The 18,572-nt window shown below is 39.9% G+C and overlaps 1 protein-coding gene across 1 annotated transcript in view; it reads right to left on the bottom strand.

Moving 5' to 3' along the window:
* Positions 1 to 18,572, bottom strand: part of LOC117303366 (probable ATP-dependent RNA helicase DDX31) — a 50,918-nt gene that overhangs the window by 28,715 nt on the left and 3,631 nt on the right. Inside the window, exons 6-15 of the mRNA XM_033787539.1 lie at positions 18,499 to 18,540; positions 18,090 to 18,274; positions 16,970 to 17,076; positions 16,185 to 16,456; positions 15,400 to 15,546; positions 14,409 to 14,468; positions 14,221 to 14,271; positions 13,647 to 13,786; positions 12,922 to 13,112; positions 12,297 to 12,480 (exon numbers count right to left, since the gene is read on the bottom strand). Coding sequence (XP_033643430.1) covers positions 12,297 to 12,480; positions 12,922 to 13,112; positions 13,647 to 13,786; positions 14,221 to 14,271; positions 14,409 to 14,468; positions 15,400 to 15,546; positions 16,185 to 16,456; positions 16,970 to 17,076; positions 18,090 to 18,274; positions 18,499 to 18,540 — 1,379 coding nt within the window. The remainder of the gene's footprint in view (positions 1 to 12,296; positions 12,481 to 12,921; positions 13,113 to 13,646; positions 13,787 to 14,220; positions 14,272 to 14,408; positions 14,469 to 15,399; positions 15,547 to 16,184; positions 16,457 to 16,969; positions 17,077 to 18,089; positions 18,275 to 18,498; positions 18,541 to 18,572) is intronic.

The raw sequence follows: 18,572 nt of genomic DNA, 5'->3' as shown, positions 1-18,572 counted from the left end.
TTTTAATATTTGATGATGCCATTATGGGGTGGTGACAGCAGGAGCGGACGGGCCGCGGAGCCCTCGCTTGTCTTGTTATTCTAACTGTTCGGGGAGAGAAGGGGAAAAAACAGGAATGAGGGATGCGAGACACAACGGAGGGGTTGAAGAAAAAAAGGGCACATTCAATTTTTTGCGTGGATGTGCATGAATAAGACGCTTTGAATAACTGTGTTTTATTTTTTTGAGATGTGGGGGAATTGAAGAAGTCGAGAGACCTTTATCATAGTGTTGCTAGCCTGGAATCACATGAAGGCCACGATGGCCTCCATTGCCAAGTTCTGGCCACCGTTGCCCTAGTCTTGGCCTTGGTGCCCCTTCAAAAGTTTCCCATATTCTTTATTGGAAGTGCCCTTTGCAAAATGAAAATGACCTTGCCATCTCAAAAGATGAAATTTCAGGCCTGAAGCCGTCTTTGTTTGTTTGTTTCTGTTTAGGTCCATTTGGCTGGTAAGTTGTTTGCAACAGCCAATTCTATTTTCTTGAGAAAGACTCTACTTGGGTCGAAACGTCAGGCCAATAGCTATTTTTTGCATTTATACCCTTGGTCCATTTTGCTGGTAAGTTGTTTGCAACAGCCAATTCTATTTTCTCAAAAAAATGAGACTAGGTCAGAAAAACAACCATGAGATTCAATTGCTATCACAATTCCACCATCTTGAAAAACAAGAAAGGAGAAATTTCCAATCAAATTAAGGCTGTCCGAATTGGTGGTTTTGACAGTAGGTTATAGAGCCAGAATGCCACCAAGTTCCAATAATGCAACAATGTGCTGTCAGCCAAAAGCCATAAACTCCCTAAAGGTACTATATTTGAATGCAGTCTTCAGCCAAACGCAAGGCTGGATGACAAACAAATAGCCTGGTACTTTGTGAAATAGCTATCACAAGTCATAAAGGATTATAAGAACACATGGAACCAGACAGCCTTACAGATAATGTGGAAGTATTGAACTTCATCTTTAAGAGAGCGAGGCCATTTCAGGCCTGATTCTTCACGGAGGCAACGAACGCGATTACCTCCGTGCCCCCTGGTCATTGCCTTGGTGCCCTTGAAATGCTCAAAGTAGACATTTACAATTTCCTCATAGTGTGCCCTTTACCAAAGAGAAAATGCCTTGGTGCCCTTGCCCTTTCAAAAACGAAGCACACAGGCCTGCCCCTTTTTATTTCAAGGTCACTTCCATTGGACAATCCTGAAGTCTATGGGAAACTTTTGAAGGGGCACCTAGTCTATGGCCGGGGGCAACAGAAGCCATGGCCTCTGTATAATTCCAGGCCTACATTGAACTACGACAGCGACACAGGTAATGGGGTAGTATGGAATTTTAAGGGCACTAGGGGCACCAAGGCCAAGACATGGGGCAACGGAGGCCGTATCCTCTGTGTACCTCTTGGCCTGCATGTATTAATACAGCGACACAGGTAATGGGGTAGTATGGGTATAGTGACCCAAGATAATAAGGGGGGTATTCCAAAGGGATTACGGGGAGTAAAGAGTGTTGTTTTGGAGAGAAATATTATTTTTCACACCACATCTGCTTGGATCCTTTTGGCAAGAATGCAGAATATGCCGTGGGGAAATCTGTCATTATTTCCCCACGGGGACTTTAGTCTTCCATTAGGCAAAACCTTACTGAATAAACATTCAGTGCCGCTTGTGTGAAACTTTTTCCCGATTTTAAAAGCTGGTGGGACTAACAAAAAAAAAAATTCCCACACAAATTTTGCAAAGAAGTGTAAGGTGGGAAAAGTACGAGGAGCTTTGAATAGTAAAATGTTAAAATTGTTGGTGAAGGAGCAAACCGATTGAAATTCCCCAATGGATATGAATGGTTTTGGCTATTAATCAAAAGGGATTCATGAGAAATTGAACTGGGTATAAAGTAATAAGTTTGGTCAATAGAGGGCAGCAGTCATCAATTCTTGTTCTTTTCTCTCTTTAAGGAGTGTACACTATTGTATTTGTTTTTGTCTTTATTGGAAATGTGCAATTAAGTTTTTGATTGAAATTTAAATAAATCTGATAATAGGTTTCTGAAAGAGATAATCCACATTTATGTTGTGAGAAAAAGGTTAAACCCAAGACTTTCCGTAGAGTTTGAGAAAATACTAAAAACAAAAACAAATCTTTAGAAATCACATGCCTAGTACTCCACAAACACACAGATCAAAATGTTCAGGTGTTAGATGAACTTTGTTTTGAATTGATAACCAGCTGCTTCAAACGTCAGCTCCGTGATTTAAGCGCATCAGTGAGGGCAGTCAAAATAATCCTACTTGACTATTACATTAGACCCCGCGAATCTAGAATCTCAAGGTTGTTGAAAAACAACATGAAGGAGTATTCATGTCCGAGACCTTGAGAATTTACATATATCCGAGGCCTAGAACTTGAGATCTTTGGGAAGGAGAGGCCATTTTAAATTGTGCAAAGGGCACTTCCATTTGGAAAATAGGCCGGGTGCTTTGATGTTGAAAGGGCAAGGGCACCAGGGCAAGGGCACCAGGGCAAGGGCACCAGGGCGTTTTCTCCTTGGTAAAAGGCATTCAAGGTTGTTGATGATGCAGATTACATGCAGCATCTGAGTCCAGCTTTCTCCAGAAGACGATCAGAGGATACTGATTGAAACGTCGAGTTGAAACCAACAGTTATTTTCAGAACCACCCAAATTCATTTAAAGATTATTATTACATGGTGTTACCGCAAACCTTTACTATATAATATTATATTTAAGAAAACAATTCATAATAATTAATAAATTGCTGCTTTTTGTTCATCACTTCATAACCCTGGTATTTAGACGCCCACACCACTTCACAGCTTCTCTAAAACAGTTTGCAATAATTGTACGAAGGATTCATCCGCAATGCCAAGCTCAATTAAAAGCTGTCGCTTTTCAACTCCACCCACCTCACTTTTAACTCTTTACCTTTTGTTTTTCTGTTTTTCAGACATAGCAAGTCACAGGAATTAAGGGAATTATGGCGGGATTAGGTCGAATAAGGGAGAGGTAAACGATATTGTGGAGACTTAAGCTGAAAAGCAGACGAGAAATGTCAGTTAATAATAATGTGCGATGAGCCGAGACTAATGGCTCCCACATGCTAACCCAGAGAAAAAAACATGGAGTGCGCCTGACTCGGATGCGCGACAAAGCCTTCCGAAGCGCAATACAGCTTTCCCAGTCTTAACATAAATTGGAGTGACCATTTTCATATTTACATCGACGGTTTTAAGGACCCGACGTTTTTGATGGATTACCTTTAACAGTTTCTCAAATTAAACATTTTTTTTTTTTAGAGGCGGACATTTAACTGCTGTTTTTGTTTTTTGTTCTGTTTTATTTGGGAGGAACGCCGTTTGTTTAAGCTTTAGCGCTCTGAAGGTTATTAACTTTCGGTTTTGTGGCTTCATGACTTTCATGGCTGCTTTTAATTTTTATTTGACAGTGAATAGTTAATGACTTTTTTATTAAGATTGGGCCTTTATCCCTATTGTCACCAGGCCCAACAAGTATTTTGTTATTCTTTTTTCTTCTAACTTTTGCTACTCGTCCATAGAGTTCATATTAAATAAGGGTTCTTTTCAACACTGAGACAGAAAAAATTTGCCAACAAACTACATGAACTAAGAGAGAACAATGCAATTGATTTGAGCAAGTGACTTTTAGAACAGTAAACCCCACAACAATTCCTTTTGTTTAGCGTTTATCAAGTCTCAACAAGTACAAAATGATTTTGCTATGTACAGCAGTTTTGAGCTACAAGACCGGTAGTCTCGTGGACATTCCCTTGAAAATTGCGCCCCCCCCCCCAAAAAAAAAGGGTAAGGCGCTGCGCTGAAAAGATGATGTGTGTTCTCTGATGTCACAGTTAAACCAAAACACCAGGTTTATCCTGGCAGTGTGCGCGCGGTGCATCAGGTTTTAAAAGCATACAATCTGGCCCAAGAGTGATGTCACAGGTTATAGAGCCTCTACTGCAAAACAAGAACTGCGCGCACACCGCTGAAAAGATTCCAATAGAGGGCAGTCTACATGTAAACAAAGGCTCAAGGCTTATAATCGTTACTCCTGAAATCCCAAATTGATTAATATACTAAAAGTCACCATGTCAGTTTGATCCACCAACTCGAGCCTACGCCTCCGCTATTAATTGTGACAAAATCGGCTAAAAATAAAACTCCCTCTCTCCCTGCCTGAGCGGACACCTGAGGCCTCTGGGCGACCCCCTCAAGTCCAAATTGATTAGAGAAGATGAAAGTATCGGACATAAGATGGAAACCATCCAGCTGAAATGATGACATTTTAGACAGTTAGTCAAGGGATTGATGGGTGAATTCCAGATGGAAAAAAACACAAAAGATTGGTCATACCTGGTTGCATCCTAAATGAGCAAAACAGTTCTATTTCTCTTATCAAATAGAAGATGTATTACATATGAAAGGTCCTTTTTGAAACAGTTTGGTTTTGGCTATGATTTGGCTATAGCTCAGGCTACGGCTTTAGCTGTGATCAGGGCCCAATTTCATAGAGCTGCTAAGCATGACATTTCTTCCTTGATAAAAACAGGTTTACCAACCAAATTTCCATGTGATTTTCAGGATGAGCAAACAAAAGCCGAATACCAGTAACAATCATTATGCAACAAATGGAAATTTGGCTGGTAATCCTGTTTTTATTGGGGAAGAAATTTCATGCTTAGCAAATGTTTGTGCTTAGCATCTCTTAAGTTGGGCCCAGGCTATGGCGTGGTATTTGTTAGGGTATTGGTTATGGCTTCAGCTATTACTTGGCTATTATTCATTGCACCAAAAAGACAATTCAAGGGAGACTTGCTCTTTAAAAGAATGCCACAGAAAAACAATGATACGTACAAAAACAATAGTGATTAAGAATACTAAAGAGTTAGGACTCGTCTTATCTTGAGTTAGGACGAGTAACTCTTCCTAACTTAGGATTAATCTTAAGATCTGCATGCTACAGTGCAGGGTTGGGACTCGTCCTAAGTCCTAAGATTAGTCTTAAGTTAGGAAGAGTTTTGTGAAATCGACGGCAGGATCCTACAGCATTTACCATTAAAACAAAACGATTACAAAAAATGCTAAGAAAACTCAGAAATGAAAGAACAGGGATTGAAGTCACAGCTGACAAAACAGTCCGTAACCAAGATCCGTCTCTGAGGCAGTAGGCCAACATTGTAAATTTAATTGGCATCATTTCCTCATTTTTATAACACAGAGTGTGAGTTATATTTTATAAGGAGCTTTTGGGAACTGCCTCAGCACCAGCAAAGTACATCATAAAGCATGATTTATGTAGAGCAAGCTAGTCGAAACGTTGAGACCAACCCAAGAACTGACTCCGCAGTAGTACACTTAATTACAATCCTATAAGCTAAAGTAGTAGTCCCAGCCTATTTCTTTACCATCCGCCCAGGTAATAGTTAATAGGCAGGACAGTTCTTTTCAGGAGTGAGAAGTCTCCCGAACACCCGAACAATCTACTCCGCGGTAGTAGTAAAATTAAGCAAGACATTTCTCTAAGAACAAACTCTACCTGGCAAAAAATACACATGGTGTTACCGCAAACCAAATATATATTGATACCTCACCATGCAATGCCACAAATCCTATATTATTTGATATGAAAATTAATTGCTTCGAAATTACTGAGTATGACATATTTTATATATTCTTGCCAAACAAAACTTCTTCAAGACGTTCTACGCCTCCAAGATTAATTATTATCTAACTATCATGATGATCTCTCAACACGGCGAATAATATTGTCAAACTCTTTTCTCTTCATTTCAGACTTATAAAAACGTTCTACCGGCCAGTGTTTCCTAAAGATTTGATGAAGAAAAAAAAAACCACCACTGCACTTTTCTGGGACTGATGTCCAATTTTGCCATCTGTAGTTGTCCGCTAGCGAATTGTCTTGAATGTAATCAAGCGCCATGTGACCAATATGTTTGAAAGAATTACTGACAGTACTAGTAGAGTGGCGACGGCTAATGGGTATTTCTTATGCCATTAATAGTACAGGTAAACCTCAAAGTCAAATTTGTGTAAATGTATTTTTTTTTTCATTTAAAGTTTAAAGGTAGCGTCATATATTGGTTTTTGTTGAAGTCATGCTCACTTATACCCCAAACTAAAAATAAACTTACAATAAAATGGTGTTGCTCCTAACCGAGCTGCGACAAAGTGGAACTTTTTTTTTAAATCATTGCATCTTCTTATGCGCTAGAACAAAAGGGGGTCTCCTGTAAGACCATTAGCCCAAACAAAACTAATCTGCATGACCAAACGCTTACCCCGCGGACTTTGGGCGTACTTCAACGGGTCTTGCAGAGAATACAAGGAAGTTTCAGTTTAAAATGTGGGAGGAAAAACCCGAGAGAGTTATCCCAAGGAAAACCCACACACAGTCAGGTAGGGACTGAAAACCCAATCCACATTTTGAAATGTATTTTCACTTATCAATTTTAATTGTATACTGTACATCTACATATACAATAAAGAATAAACACTACCTGGCAAGTAGATGAACACATGGTGTTACGGCAAACCAAATATAACCGCGTGTTTACTGAAAAAGGTTTTTGACTCATGTAAAGTAAGACTAACTACCACCCATAAAAAAAAGGTTTAAAAAAAAAATAAAATAAATAAAAACCAGGCATTATGTTCGTCTCATTAGCAATTTAATGCATTCTGTATTACAAACAGGGGATTAGTGGCTAAATGGTCTAGAAGTAACTCGCTCACATGTACAACTCATAAATACACAATCGAGCAAACGACAAACGCGCATGAATAATACAACCCAGTGCGAACTCGGGGAGTTGTCATGTTTGAGTGGTCGCCAACCAGTTCAATGCATTATTATGATGTCCGACATTAATAATGACTGATGCAAATCCAACCCCCCCCCCCCCCCCCCCCCCCCCCCGTCCACTCTCTCTTTTATCTTTGGAATTCAGGCAGAGAAATGTCCATAATACATAAGTGCACCTAATTGTCTAGAAATGGTTCTTTATAATCCCTTAATTTCCAGATAATAAACAAAATATCCAACGAGTACAGGTATGAAAAATTCATGAGGGAAATTGCCAGGGCGAATTAACCAAGTGGGTTGTTCAAATATTTACTGCTACGGAATTACATGACTAGATAAAAAGACTCTATAAAAGACTTTTTGTGTAAGTCTTTTTTTTTTTTTTTTTTTTTTAGTGAATGATTACAGAGTTGTGCATTTCAAGGCAACTGCCCTCTAATTTGTATTGCTGGGTCGAAAGGATGACCTGCGTTTGAGGTCGATTGACCAGTTCAAGTTGTTTTCCTCCCGTTGCAAACAAGCCTTGTGGGATGTGAACTTGTTTTTACAGAAACAAAACAATTTAAAAGACAGTTTTCTTAATAATTGATTGCTCAGAAGTAAACATTATTTAGAAAATTGTTCAATATTATGAATTGGGGTCAGCAAGCTGTAAGCCTTTGGAGGCTTGGCAAGGGTCGAAACGTCAGGCCATTTACCTTCCTAGCAAATTGTAAGAAAGTGATTGTTCGAACCTTGGTAAATCAAGTGGGGAGGTCCAAAATGTCTAAGCAGTTTGAAAAAGACCAAATGCTTTTTAATGATCACAAAGATTAGAAGTAGTAAAAAATATATTGTATTAACGACCAGTTTCAACCCAAGCTACATTCACAAGAGTTATCTTTTGTTGCTTAATTAACAACTGAACTCTCATTGCAAGCCACTTAATGGTCAAGCTGTATACTGCCCTCTATTGAAAATACAGACAACTGCCTTTGCTGTCTTTTGCAGCAATTGTATGTAACCTTATGCCTGAGGTGGTTCCAGCAATGCTAACAAACAAAACCTAATTTGATAGTTTCTAAAAGTGACTGTTTGTTTTGCTAGACATGATGGCCATATCTCGATAAGCCATCCAGCAAGTGTTTAAATGAAATGCTGAGCTTGGAAAGAAAACTTAGTAAGCGGATATGGGTTTTTATGCCCAAAATATCAAGAAGTTTCATTGGTGTGACTGAGCCACAATAGGAAACTAGCTAAGCATTTTTCTTGAAATAGTGCGCACACTCTATATTCCCATCAGACAACATGGGAAAACAAAGGTTTTTGCACTTTTTATGTCTCAATTAAGTAAGCACTAAGACCGATAATGTTTACATGGCATGCTCGTTTGTCCACCAGCAATAAATACATTATTAAAAAACAGTTTAAAAATATACAAAGTTAAAAGAAGCTCTCAAGGTTAAATGCTTTTTATTGCACCATTGTGATTGGCCCTGGGTTTATTTTGAAAAAGTTTGTCCTTTGCGGTAAAACTAAAGTTTTAGTAAAGCATTGGTGTTGAACGGGCCTCTTGCGTATGTTAGAAGTTAAGACAGCGCCCTCACTGGGATCTGAAGAAGACCTATCACTGGCTGAGCGTTGCATGTGGCATTTACGCACACTTGCGTGTTTCTACCGTTTAATCGCAGTGGCAGGCTACATACAAGAGGTCTACGTTTTGAGAACCGAGGTCGCATTTCGAATGTTGTAATGGCATCCCTACATCCGTACAGACTGTGAAGGTGTTAACCCTGTTTCAGCCCCAGGAGTAGGTGGCTCCTAGTGGATGATACCCATGCCTACATCCTTACAGACTGTGAAGGGGGTAACCCTGTTTCAGCCCCAGGAGTAGGTGGCTTCTAGTGGATGACACCCATGCCTACATCCGTACAGACTGTGAAGGGGTTAACCCTGTTTCAGCACAGGAGTAGGTGGCTCCTAGTGGATGATACCCATGCCTACATCCTTACAGACTGTGAAGGGGTTAACCCTGTTTCAGCCCAAGGAGTAGGTGGCAACATCGCCCCTGGTGGCAGTTGATTTGGGCCGATAACCCAAGTCACTTAAGTGTAGCCCTTGCCTTAAAGTGGCCGTCCGTGGCCTTGTGACGTTAGGCGATCTCTCATAAAAAATATACAAAAACAACAAAACGATGTACACTATGCACATCATGTGCACATCATGTTGGAGAACCTTGGGTTCTAAGTGACACCACAGTAGACACACAGAGAATGGTGATGATGAGCTTAGTTATAACAAAGAAGGGGGAGGCTAATGTCATTCTACCCTCAATAGTCTTATACAGCTAAATGACTCGTTACCTAATTAGCGACATGCATGAGTTGACTAACGAGCATTAGGCCAGGTAAGCAAAGAAAGAGATGTGGCAGTTGCAGCCAACGTCAGATGGGCTCGGCCCGATAATGTAGATAAATAAAACAACTTTTTTACAAGTTCAAGGTTAACAAAGACCATTATCAAAGTTAAAGGTAGGATAAACTTTGGTAATTGTCAAAAACCAGTATCCGAACACATGCATAAAATAATAATTATAATAATAATTTGGGGGGGTAATCATCCTTACTCGCAGCTAAGAGCTGAATTGTGAAGGACACGGCTACAACGTGTTCGAGAAGCAGGCATGCAAGGGCGCCTCTGGCTACCAGACACATCAACCCATTATGACCACGGAGCACAGCCAAGATCGTAAGTGTTTGATTTTTCCTGAGGGAGGAAAATCGGATGGTCTGAAAAACCCTCGTGCACAGCAGAGCAAACAACGCACAACTCAACTCACATATGGCCCCGGCTGGGAATCGAACCGGGGTCACCTTGGTGAGAGGCGAGCGCTTTACGCACACGCAAACCATGCCACCCTAATAACAAACCTGTGAACATTTTGACTCAATTGGTCGTAGAAGTTCGAGAGAATAATGAAAGAAAACACCCTTGTTGCACAAATGTGTGTGCTTTCAGATGCCTAATAAGGGCTTCATCCTGAAGTCTTCAAATATTTGAGTGAGAAATTACATCTTGTTCTCAAAAACTTTGTTATCTTAGAGGGAGCCGTTTCTCACAATGTTTTATACTATCAACAGCTCTCCATTACTCGTTACCAAGTAACTTTTTTACGCTAACAATTGTGACCCGCTCTAACGAAATGAGGAATGTCTAGTGAATTTCACATTTGCATATTTCATAATATTCCAAACAAGCAAATCTTAATATTTTAAATGAAATAAAAATCAAGATCATACGACCTTCCTGTCTGAACCAATGTGGAATTTTCGACGCCCTTGACGCTTAATTTTACGACCCGTTTTGGAAAACACAAACTCCATAAAAATTAATTTGAAAAAACGCGACGTCTCACACACTCATTAAAATAATATTAATATTTTTGTTTACGATAATGAAAACATCAATTTTTAACCCCCCGTAGTCAGGCAAACAAAATTACCAAAATGAACAAACAACTCAACGAGAAGTTAGATTATAATGTGTAGACAATTTCACCAATAAGTTTGACAATGTTTACCTGAAATTTTAGAGCAATTTGCGTTGATATTTCCAACTTGAAATGCGAGTTTTGTTCCGTCAAGTCAAAACATTGTAAAGACAGCTGTCACTCAGCGCATAGCATCAATCCCCACGGGTATACTCGGCTTGAAGACCCGGGAACATTCGCAATTTCCCCGTGCATGTTTCTCATGATTTTAGCGAAATTTCTTACCCAGCATGAAGTTTAACTGAAAGATTATTCCTTTAACATTCAGAATTATTTTGGTTTGGAACAATTCAACCTTGAAAAACCACAAAACAATGATGGAAATTAGACACTGTTTTCCCAACGTTCGATAAACATTCCACTGTTCCATACGTCGTACGTGTAGCAAAGTTTGTGCATGGTACCCGCGCAGTCTTCGTGTGTACATTGTCGTATTACCAGCGCTGCAACTAGCTATGGCAACAAGACCGGGTCGGGTGATCGGACTCTCACGCTGCATGGATAAACAACGCCTCGGTCTGTGAGCCATACTAAATCTCGCGACGCGGATTTATGAATGGGAGATGTCATCGCTGATAAAACAGGGTTTGCCTTTGGTGACCTTTGAACCCCTTTCAGTGTTGACACATGTTTTTGGTGGCTATATTTAGACACCTCTAATCTTTGGCTTTCCAATGGTACTCTTGGTGGCGCTATGCAAGTTGTGTGAAAAGTTTTGCGACGCTCGCCAAATTTGGTGTTTTCAATGAATGTTCGCTGTCTGTCCCGTGGGATTTGGAACATTTTTGGATAATTACGTCAAGAACATGGCTCAGAAATCGTCTGTTTTTACATCTTTAGTAATCTTTTGACGAAAAGGTAAGACCATTGTAAGTTTAATCAAGATTTAGGCAACCTAAAAGTGTAGTAATAAAAAAATTAAAAAATTCAATAATTTTCATTAATTGTTTGTTATGATTATGTTCGGTGTCAAATTACACGAAATGAAACTTTACTAGACATTCCTCATTTCGTTGGAGCGGGTCACAATTAGTTTGAGTAATTACCAACAGTGTCCAGTGTCTTTAAACTACATTACTTCAAAGGGGGTTATTTCTTACAAAGTTTTATAACACCAACAGCTCGCCAGTGCTCTTTCAGTACCTTTTTATGCTCATTAATTTTGAAGGAGTAATTGCCAAAGGACCCTCCATTAAACACAGCAACGAGGTTAACTTTTTACTCTCACCGACTCCCAAATAATTCATCTCTTCTTCTTAAAACAATTTCCGTTAAGTGTCTTGCCCAAGGACAAAAGACAAACTACCAGGGTCCAATGTTATAAAACTGTTCAGCAGCGAATACTGCGATGCAAAATGAGTGGGCATCAGCTGTAAGGAAAGATTTTTGTTGTGCTTATCAAGATTTTAACCTCACAGGCTTTGCAGGGCCTAATTTCATAAAGCTGCTTACACATAATAAAAAAATGCTAAGCAAAAAAAAGCAGTATGCCAATCACAGGCTGTACATGTCAAATGGTATTTTGGCTGGTAACCTTATTCTGCTAAGCATACTTCTGTTGTGCTGAGATACTTGTTATGCTTAACCAGCTCTAAGAAGTTTGGACCATGATTCTAAACCCACACCCCAATGGTTCAGTCTTCAAAACTGGAGTTTAATGTCCAAAACCATACAACCACACCCGACTACTTGGAAAATTTCTGTATCCAGCCACCGCTTTTCACTCGCTGTCGCTAAAAACAATATCTTAATTGATTAAATATGATACTATTTTGATTGATAATGAATGAAAAAGTGCTGGCCCCTTTTGGAAACTTTTCCGACCAGTCCTTCCAAAGAAGAATGAGCGAGATTGAAAGAAGTTTGAAAAAGCGTTCTTACCTTTTTCCTTTTGGTTTTCGTTTTCCTCCAGGTTGCTGGTTGACTAGCCCAACGGTGATGTGTGAGGGCGCTTCTCTAAGCCCGAAGCTCTTGGCCGTGTGGCCGAGGTGGAGTTTCTTGGTGTGGAAGATGTGTTTAAAGGCCGTTGGGTACGTAGCGTAGGCACGGACAAAAGACTGGAACGCTGATGGAAGAAACAAACAGTAAATCATTTTAATAACTGAAACTTCCTTCTGTGTCTTCTGTCCATTGGGTGCAGTGATTAAGTTTACATTCATAACAACTTGCTATGGGTATTTTTATTTTCAAGGATGTTTATTAATAAAATGTTAGAAGGTTTCAGGTCCCTTTGTTGAACTTTTATTTCTTTCTTGAGTGGAGTTCAAAAACACTAGTAAATATTCTGAGTGTAAACTCTTATTTTGTCAACCAGTTGGAATCAATGTTTGGATTTTGAATTAGTGTACTAGTCATACTGACCTCAAGTTTGAGACCTTATTAATCGTGGGAATTATTTGATGTAAATTGCTGAATTATTTTAAGCAATAAATTAATAATGTAACAGATAAAATCTCTCTGAGTTTTATTCAGTGTATTGTGCAACACTATTAAGAGGACTACCCACCTTTAACGGCCAACACGGAGTGAGCCTTATCATTATTCACAAACTCCTCAAACACCCGCTGCAGGGCACCGGCTGCCTCCTGTGCATTCCGTATAGGCTGGTAGTGATGGTTCCCTGCAGCTGGTGCGGAGGACGAGAGGTTTACAGTCAGGAGGGTGGAGAGTAAACTATCAGAGTTTATCTCCCGAACGCTGAGGAAGAAAAAGAAAAAATATTTTGACGTAAGGGAATCTTTTTTAAAGCAATTTGGGGTTGGAGAAAGAAAAACTTATTAGAGCAGGATTTGAACCAACGATCTTCTGTCCAGTTGGGTCTTTGCCAAATTGTCTTTGCACATTTCCCAGGTTGTAACTGGGGACGCTAACCCATGTTGTGTGACATGGTTTAATAAACACGGCACTTGAAGCTGATACCAACAAAGCCCTTTTCAGACGACAGCCGTTTAGCACGGGTCCCTTGTTTAATTTTAGCAAGGTTGTGAAATTACACCTCCTATGAAAGGACAACAAGATTTATACTGGGTTCAAAGGACAGCAAGTTTGAGATTTCACAATAAGAACTGTTCGTTTCGCAAGAAGTGTAGTTTGTAAAACTTCACAACCATACTAAAAATTAAGCAAGGGACCCCTGCTAATTTACTGTCATGTGAAATGGGCTCAATCAAACTCAATGTGTACTGCGGCGGTTGCTTGTGTCCTCAGCGAATAAGTGCATGATTAGCTTACTTGATTTTATGATGGCTAAGCGTCTCTAGGTACTGGACTTCAGCTGGGGTAAGGAAGAGTAGCGACTGCCCCTTCGCGCCGATCCTGGCTGTCCTGCCGACACGATGAACGTAGTCCTCTGGCGAACCCGGCGTGTTATACTAAAGAAAATTTGTGTAAGAGGATACAGTATTTCTCAGTTTTAATAAGGATGAGGTTGGACAGATATATTAATAATATTGGAAATGCGCAATAGAAGAGCTGGTATTATTATTAATAATAATAAATTTGTCTTATAATATAGTGTATTTTACAATATATATCAATGCACTTTACTAAATGCCCTAGTCATTGGGCTAATTATACTCCCTGTAACATTTCTTAGCTCCTGGGGAGTATACAGCTTAAAAGGCTTTTCTAAATACAAAATCAACCTCTATCCTTGCAGGTATCCATTTACTCCCCTGGGTAAAGAAAAGCAATTAAAGTGAAGCATAACGACCGGGATTGGAACCCACACCCTGATGACTTAACCACCAGTACGCAAGTGTAAGCCGCTAGTTTTTTTTCATATCTGTGTTTTCTGTTCACCTACCTGGACAATCCACTTGACTTTGGGCAAGTCTAACCCACGAGCTGCGACATCCTGACGGGAAAAAACCAAACATGAATTTCTGTTAATTGTGCATCCTCTAGTAAATTTTACTGTATCTACACTAAGGGTTGAAAAACAATTACCAAACTGGGCAGTACACCCAAAGTCAAATAATACACATTACTCACCGTGCATAAAAGTATACCAGACGGCGCTTCTTGAAATTTGTGAAATACCTCAGTTCGCTCCTGTAAAGAAACAAAATCATATTAAGTAATTAACCACAAGAGAAATAGAGTTTTCATCCAATGTTTGGAGTAGTCTTGGTTCAAGACACTCCTGGATTTGTAACAAAAGGGCGCGCTATCACCCCCAACGGGCTATCAACCGAGAACCGCTATCACAGGAGAGTCTTGGCACATTCGTTAAATTTCCCCCCAAAATCGAGGGGAAACATAATGCGCGTGCGTACGTTTCCAGTAGAGCCCGCCCCTTCATTTGGGGAGAGATTTAACGAATGTGCCAAGACTCTCCTGTGATAGCAGTTCTCGGGTGATAGCGGTTCGTGGTTGATAGCGCGTTGGGGGTGATAGCGCGACCTCTTGTGACAAATCCAGGAGTCTTGAACCAAGAATATGTTTGGAGGAGCAGAGACAAAGTCACTTGATCAGGGTTTGAAGCTGCGACCTCTGGGTTCATGTGATGCCACTCTAACCATGGGGTGTCAAGCGTTTAGGAGTGCCAAATTCAAACTGAGCTTGTAGTTCTGGTGTTTGATCATCAGAGTGTTGGATTTGAATGCTGGTTGTGACACTTGTGTCCTTAAGCAATACCATAAGCTTCAGGGGTAAATGGATGCCTGTGAGGGCAGAGTAGTGCATATTTGTTGCACAAGGCTGTATACTCCCCAGGGAGCTGAGATGGTTTAAGGAATGATATAAGGCACAGTGACCAGGGGTAATAATGTCAAGCGCTTTGGGACGCCCTTCGGGGGTGAAAAACGCTTTATAAAAACTAACTATTATTTTTATTACCAGCACAAAACAGTTTGCTCTCAATTTTACACTCATGTTGATGTTTTTTTCTATAGAAAATGTACAAAACAAAATAGTCAGATACAAAAATTATAGATTTGAAAATAAATGAAAAAGACAAGGTTTCAAACATCCAGCAGTTTACCTCTTGTGTCATGCTCCCGTGTAGTCTCAATACAAGCAGGTTCAGATTGGCCACTACTGTCTTGATGCCTTCTTTGAATAGTGTGTAGTGGAACTCAACCGAGTCACGGCTTGAGAGAAAGACTAACATCTTACAGTCACCGGTAGTCTGTGATCGTCAGAAGCAAATGATGGTTAAAGACAAAGTATGCCACTTGAAAAAATTGATAAATTCAATCTGAAAACTTGCTGATTATAAAGTAACCAACCAGTGTAAATCCTCCAGAGAAACCATCATGTTAAACGGGCACATTGCTATAAAGGCAACGCAATGAAATTAGTATGGTTGGAAAGACGTAAAAGTAGAATGTAATGATGCACACAAATATGTCTCGAGAATGTGAAGTTGTCCATAATTTTAGAACCAAATTTTTTACTCCAGTATAAACTTTTAGAGAAATAATTCCCCTTTAAACTAATATGGTTTAGATAATTGTTGACCCTCAAACATTTCAATCTGAGAAATGACTAATGCATGAACTGTTTCTCCGATTTCTGTGGGATGGTGTCCATTTGCAAATGCTGCCGCAAAAGATGGAGTTAGTACCAACTGTCACCTTAGTGTGGATTAATTTAACGTTTTGGTGAAAATACCTTGACATTTATAAGCTGTTTTCTCAGCAAGTAGACACTGTGTTCAGCTGAAACTTTCACATTTGTCTTGTATCTTTGTAACTTTTTTCTATAATGCAGCATTATGTTGACAAAAACCATTTTTTAAAAAGGCAAAAAGTGATAAATATTTACCTGAGCTCGTTTCAAAATGAACGCAGCCAGAGATACAAGTCTCAGTTTACTGGGGACAATAACAAAAAATTGCTGGAGTCCGTCCGGAGTGGTAAAGTCCACCTTGGTATCATCCTCTGCGACTCCACTCCCGTTCTTATTGTCGGTTCCTTCAGTCGGTTCCTCTTGGAGATGGTCTGGGAATGGTTCTACCGCCCTCGCTGATTGTTTCTCTTTCGCCATATCAATGACGACAGGATCGTTTAGAGTCATGTCTGCAAGTCGTTCAACGCCTAGGGAAAGAAAACAGAATCTGGCATGAGTTTTTTATGCTAAAAAACAGTTAATGGTCTGGCGGTTTGACCCTAGCAGAGTCTTTCTCGAAGGTTCTGTACTAGGGTCAAAGTGTCCAGGCATTACCTATTATTTGAGTTGTTACCAAGGATTCTGAATTTTTGTTTCAGATTATGCGTCACATGATGTGTCTTATCTTAACTAAAACAACGTGCCAATGACGTGCCAAGGGATGTACACACGCCATACTTGGTACTATACCCATAGCAACCAAAGAAACATCCCACAGCAACCCACATACCACACCCATAGTAACATCACCTTCTTGGTACCTAATCTACAATATAGGTTGGGGGTGCTATAAAACAAATATTGACTGCTTTTACTCGTGGTATGGTTAAAACTAGTGCCGACTATCACTTCTGGAGTCGTACTTTTAACAAAAGCGCTTGCAACAGTCAATCTTGAACAAATTTACCCACTTTCCATTGTGGTGTCTCACTGAAACATACCTTCTGAGAGAGTGGCCGACAGGAATATATTTTGGCGTTGAGGGCATTTCTCATTCAGCGCGTTGAGAATGAGGGATACATCCCGATCATATCCCATGTCCAGTAACCTAAAAACATTAATGGAAAAAAAATAAATAAATAAACAGAGACAGTTTATTGACAGGGATTCCATTGGTCCGTGGGCCGACCATAGATGTGCTGGGTAGACATGAAATTGGGCCCTAGGCTATGTAGAAGTGTGTGGCCGAGCGGTTAAGAGCACCGAATTCAAACTCTGGTGTTTCTGATCAGCAGAGTGTGGGTTCGAATCCCCAGCCGTGACACTTGTGTCCTTAAGCAAGGCACTTAACCATTGCTTCGTCCTTCAGTTGGGACGTAAAGCCATTGGTCCCATGTGTTGTGTAACGCATGTAAAAGAACCCAGTGCACTTATCACAAAGAGAAGGGGTTCGCCCGGTGTTCTTGGCTGTGGCTGCTCCATGCGCTCTAGCACCTTGTAAACCTACATAATTGGGTCTCAGAATCCATCAATGCAATAACCTATCTTTCTAAAGGTTTGTATACACCCAACGCCTTAAGTACCTTGTTTGGTAGATACGTGCGCTATATAAGACTTCGATATTAGGTAGACTATGTAGGATTTCTCTGTGTAAACCCACTTCTGCAGTGAAGCTAACGAGACACTGGACACTATTGGTAATTGTCAAAGACCAGTCTTCTCACTGGGTGTATCTCAACATATGCATAAAATAACAAACCTGTGACAATTTGAGCTCAATTGGTTGCAATGTTGGGAGACAATAATGAAAGAAAGAACACCCTTGTCACACGAAGTTGTGTGCTTTCAGATGCTTGATTTTGAACCTTAAAAATCTAATTCTGAGGTCTCGAAATCAAAATCGTGGAAAATTACTTCTTTCTTGAAAAAAAATGTTACTTCAGAAGGAGCCGTTTTTCACAATGTTTTATACTATCAACAGCTCCCCATTACTCATTACCAAGTAAGGTTTTATGCTTATAATTATTTTGAGGAGTTACCAATAGTGTCCACTGCCTTTAATCAAAGAATACCATAGAAACAATTTGACATTTCACAATTTTCTTCAAATTAATGTCTTACCTATCTGCTTCATCCATGACCAGCCATTGCACCTTGTCTAGTTTCAGCGTCCCCGTGTTCTTAATGTGATCCAAGAGACGGCCGGGTGTTGCCACCAGGATGTTGATGCCACGCCTTAACCGCGCCTTCTCAGATTTCATCTTTTCACCACCCATCAGGTAGCCGGGTACTATCCACACAAATGGCTACAATAAGATAGGGAATTGTTGTGGTTAAAATCTAATTCTGAGGTCTCAAAATCAAATTCTTAGAAAATTTCTTCTTTCTTGAAAAATATGTTCAAGTTTTATACTATCAACACAGTTTTATACTAGGGTATGTAGAGAATTCTATTAAAAGATGTTCTGTACAATACTTGACAAATGAATCCAATTCAAAGTCCTTCTTCTTTCTTAAGTCAGTTACGTACCTTGCAGACTTTCTGAAGTGTAGCAAAGCTTTGTAAGGCTAGCTGAAAAAGAAAAAAAGGGAAACACAAAAGAG

This window comes from Asterias rubens, chromosome 19 (assembly GCF_902459465.1).
Source record: "Asterias rubens chromosome 19, eAstRub1.3, whole genome shotgun sequence".
NCBI lineage: Eukaryota > Metazoa > Echinodermata > Asteroidea > Forcipulatida > Asteriidae > Asterias > Asterias rubens.
The sequence above is the reverse complement of the archived record's forward strand: the minus strand, read 5'-3'. Positions and strand labels throughout refer to the sequence as shown.